Source organism: Poecilia reticulata, linkage group LG8 (genome assembly GCF_000633615.1).
Source record: "Poecilia reticulata strain Guanapo linkage group LG8, Guppy_female_1.0+MT, whole genome shotgun sequence".
Taxonomy (NCBI): Eukaryota; Metazoa; Chordata; class Actinopteri; order Cyprinodontiformes; family Poeciliidae; genus Poecilia; species Poecilia reticulata.
Genome location: NC_024338.1, coordinates 27,312,647 through 27,315,304, shown reverse-complemented (window position 1 = coordinate 27,315,304; position 2,658 = coordinate 27,312,647). Strand labels below are relative to the sequence as shown.

Here is a 2,658-nt window from a genome sequence, read left to right as displayed (position 1 = left end):
TGATTGGCTCTCTCCTCTCTCTCCTCTCTGCTGATTGGCTCTCTCCTCTCCTCCTCTCTGCTGATTGGCTCTCTCCTCTCTGCCGATTGGCTCTCTCCTCCCCTCCTCTCTGCTGATTGGCTCTCTCCTCTCCCTCAGATTGCTGCGGTCCGGACTCGGAGCGACGTGAGGTCAGTGACTCGTCTGGAATGAACTCGTCTGTGGCAGCGCTGGCTGCAGCAGAGGAAGTGACGTGAGATGAAGTGAGATGAGTGTCTGTGTGAGCGCGAGAGATGATGACATCACACCACCTTCAGTTCCAGCTGGCGACCCCCCCCTCCCCCCCCTTCCTCTTCCTCTTCCTCTTCCTCCTGGACGGCCTGTGGACTGGACTCTGACTCCTCCCCCTTAACGAAACAAGCCCCTCCTTCGCCGTGTAGCTGGCCCCTCGTATGACATCATGATGACGTCACAGACCCGCCACCGCCCCCACACTGGGGGAGGGGGGGGGAGGGAGAAACTTTTGTGGAATCAGATTAACGAGCGACTTTGTGGACTTCTTCTGTGGAAAACTTTAGATTTTTGTTGCTCTTACTTTTCTTCTTCTGAGCACTAAAACGGCGACCCGGGCCGAAAGGCTCCGCCCACTCCGGCGTTCCGCGCTCTTACCTGGCGACGGCAGCACTGGAGCCCTTCAGAGTAAAAGCCCGGTGCTGCGGAGCGAGTGCCAAATGGGAATAGTTTTAGCTGCAGGCCTGGCAGCGCGCTGTGAGCCGCTTCACGTTGATTGCCCCGCTGCACTGGGTCGGGATCGGGTCACTCACCGGTTTTTGCTTGTTTCAAAGATTTCAGAAAATTGAAGACGTTTGTAAAAGGTTCTATTTTTCCATTGCTATGATGAGAAAATAAAGTTAAAAACAATAAAATGCTATGAAACATTCCCCGAGCAGTTCTGGTGATTTCGCTCTTCTTCTGGACTCAATCGTTCTGGACTCTGATTGGAAGCTGAACTCTGGCGCCTCCTGCTGTCGGTCTGTTTACTCAACGCCACAAAGAACCATGATTTCTCTCGTTTTTGTTTTGTTTTCGGGGTTTTTGTAACTTCACGGCGCTCCTCTGGGTTTGTGAGCGGTCCGACGCTGAAGGCCGCTTTCCAGCTCTTATTTTGTAAACCTGCAGCCGCTGCAGGCAGGATGGACTTCCTGTGTTGACATGATGATCCTGGAAACTCGATTACTGAATTGTGAATGATTTGAAGCCAATCTGCTTTTTATTTCATATTAAACTTTAGTGAACTAATAAAGTCTATATTGTACTGAACCTCCTGCTGCCTGTTCTGATGCTGAAATCTGATGTGAGCAGCAGAACCTGCTGCTCAGGTAAGGAACCCGCTCAGCTTCTGGGTTCCAGAACCTCCTGCTGATAGATGGACCAACACGGGTCCCGGACAGAACCTACAGGAGAACTGCAGCTTTTAATTCTTTCCTTTACTTCCTGGGATGAAGGTCGGTCCACATCCAGGAACACTGGATCCAGTCCTGGATTTCTTCTGAGGTTCCAGCTGAGGTAGATTCTCTCAGTATATCTTCATCATATTATGAAATATGATGTAATCACAACTCTGCTGTCTTCTCACGAGATGCTGTCAGGCCTGGATTGGTTCATCGGGAGAACCGGGACATTTCCCACTGGGCCTGATTTCTTTTTCCTCTATCTGGTTTGGGTCTGTTTATGGCAAGTTGTTATACCATAAAATAATTTTTTTCTGATTAATATTTCACATATCTTGAGTTTTGACTGGACACAACAACACTGAAACTTTGAAATGCACTTTTGGAAAAAAGCATTTTCTTGCGCTGAATTGGAAATATTTTAGAAAAATACACTGAATTACAGAATAAGTATGATGGACATATTTATTTAACATAAGATTAGAATGACATGAGTTTAATAATTGGGCTGGTCTGAGGCCTCAGCATACTATCTCATAATATGAAACACTGCCTCTTACAATTATTACAATATTACATAAACTCACAAAAGTGATTTGGCCAGGTGTCCCACCCTAAGATACTATGACATAATGTGTATCTCAGTGTTATACAATACTAGAAAATAAGTTTTAATGAGGTCACTAAATCAGTTATCTTTCATCAAAGTAGCACAAATGGATTTCCGTATGAAAAGATGGATAACAGAATTTAAATATAAATGCTATTTAGCCATCAAATTAATTAGGGGTCAAAGGTAATTTTAATATTCAGGTTTAGCTGCATATTGGCACTATTATCAAACACTAGCGGTAGTTCATTAGATGGTTTGTAACCATAACAACGTAGCTACCCAAGCACAACAAGCCAATGGTGAGCTCGCTGATGCCTCCTTGTGGCCTGGCGGAGAGGATAAACCAATCTGAATTCAACATGTCAAACATTTTCCCTTCCGGTTAAGAAGCGCTCGAAACGTCAGACCAAACGTCAGATTGTGTGGTGAAAATCTATCAGCCGCTTTCTGGATGGCCCGTTAGCAATCATGAACTGATTTGACGCTTTAAGTTTTTTTTTTTTTTTTTTTTTTTTTTTTTTTTTTTTTTTTTTTTTTTTTTCCTTCTTTTAATTAAACAATTCAAGCTGTACAGAGTCACATGGCATGTACATACATAAAGACGATAAGTCTCAA

General features: G+C 44.6%; 1 protein-coding gene across 1 annotated transcript in view; it reads left to right on the top strand.

Annotated features, from left to right (window-relative positions):
- The window catches only part of kpnb1 (karyopherin (importin) beta 1), a 13,661-nt gene extending 12,362 nt beyond the window's left edge, over positions 1 to 1,299 (top strand). The window contains exon 22 of the mRNA XM_008417153.2: positions 139 to 1,299. Within this exon, the coding sequence (XP_008415375.1) occupies position 139 (1 nt within the window). The 3' untranslated portion in view covers positions 140 to 1,299. The remainder of the gene's footprint in view (positions 1 to 138) is intronic.
- Positions 1,300 to 2,658: the final 1,359 nt, after the last annotated feature.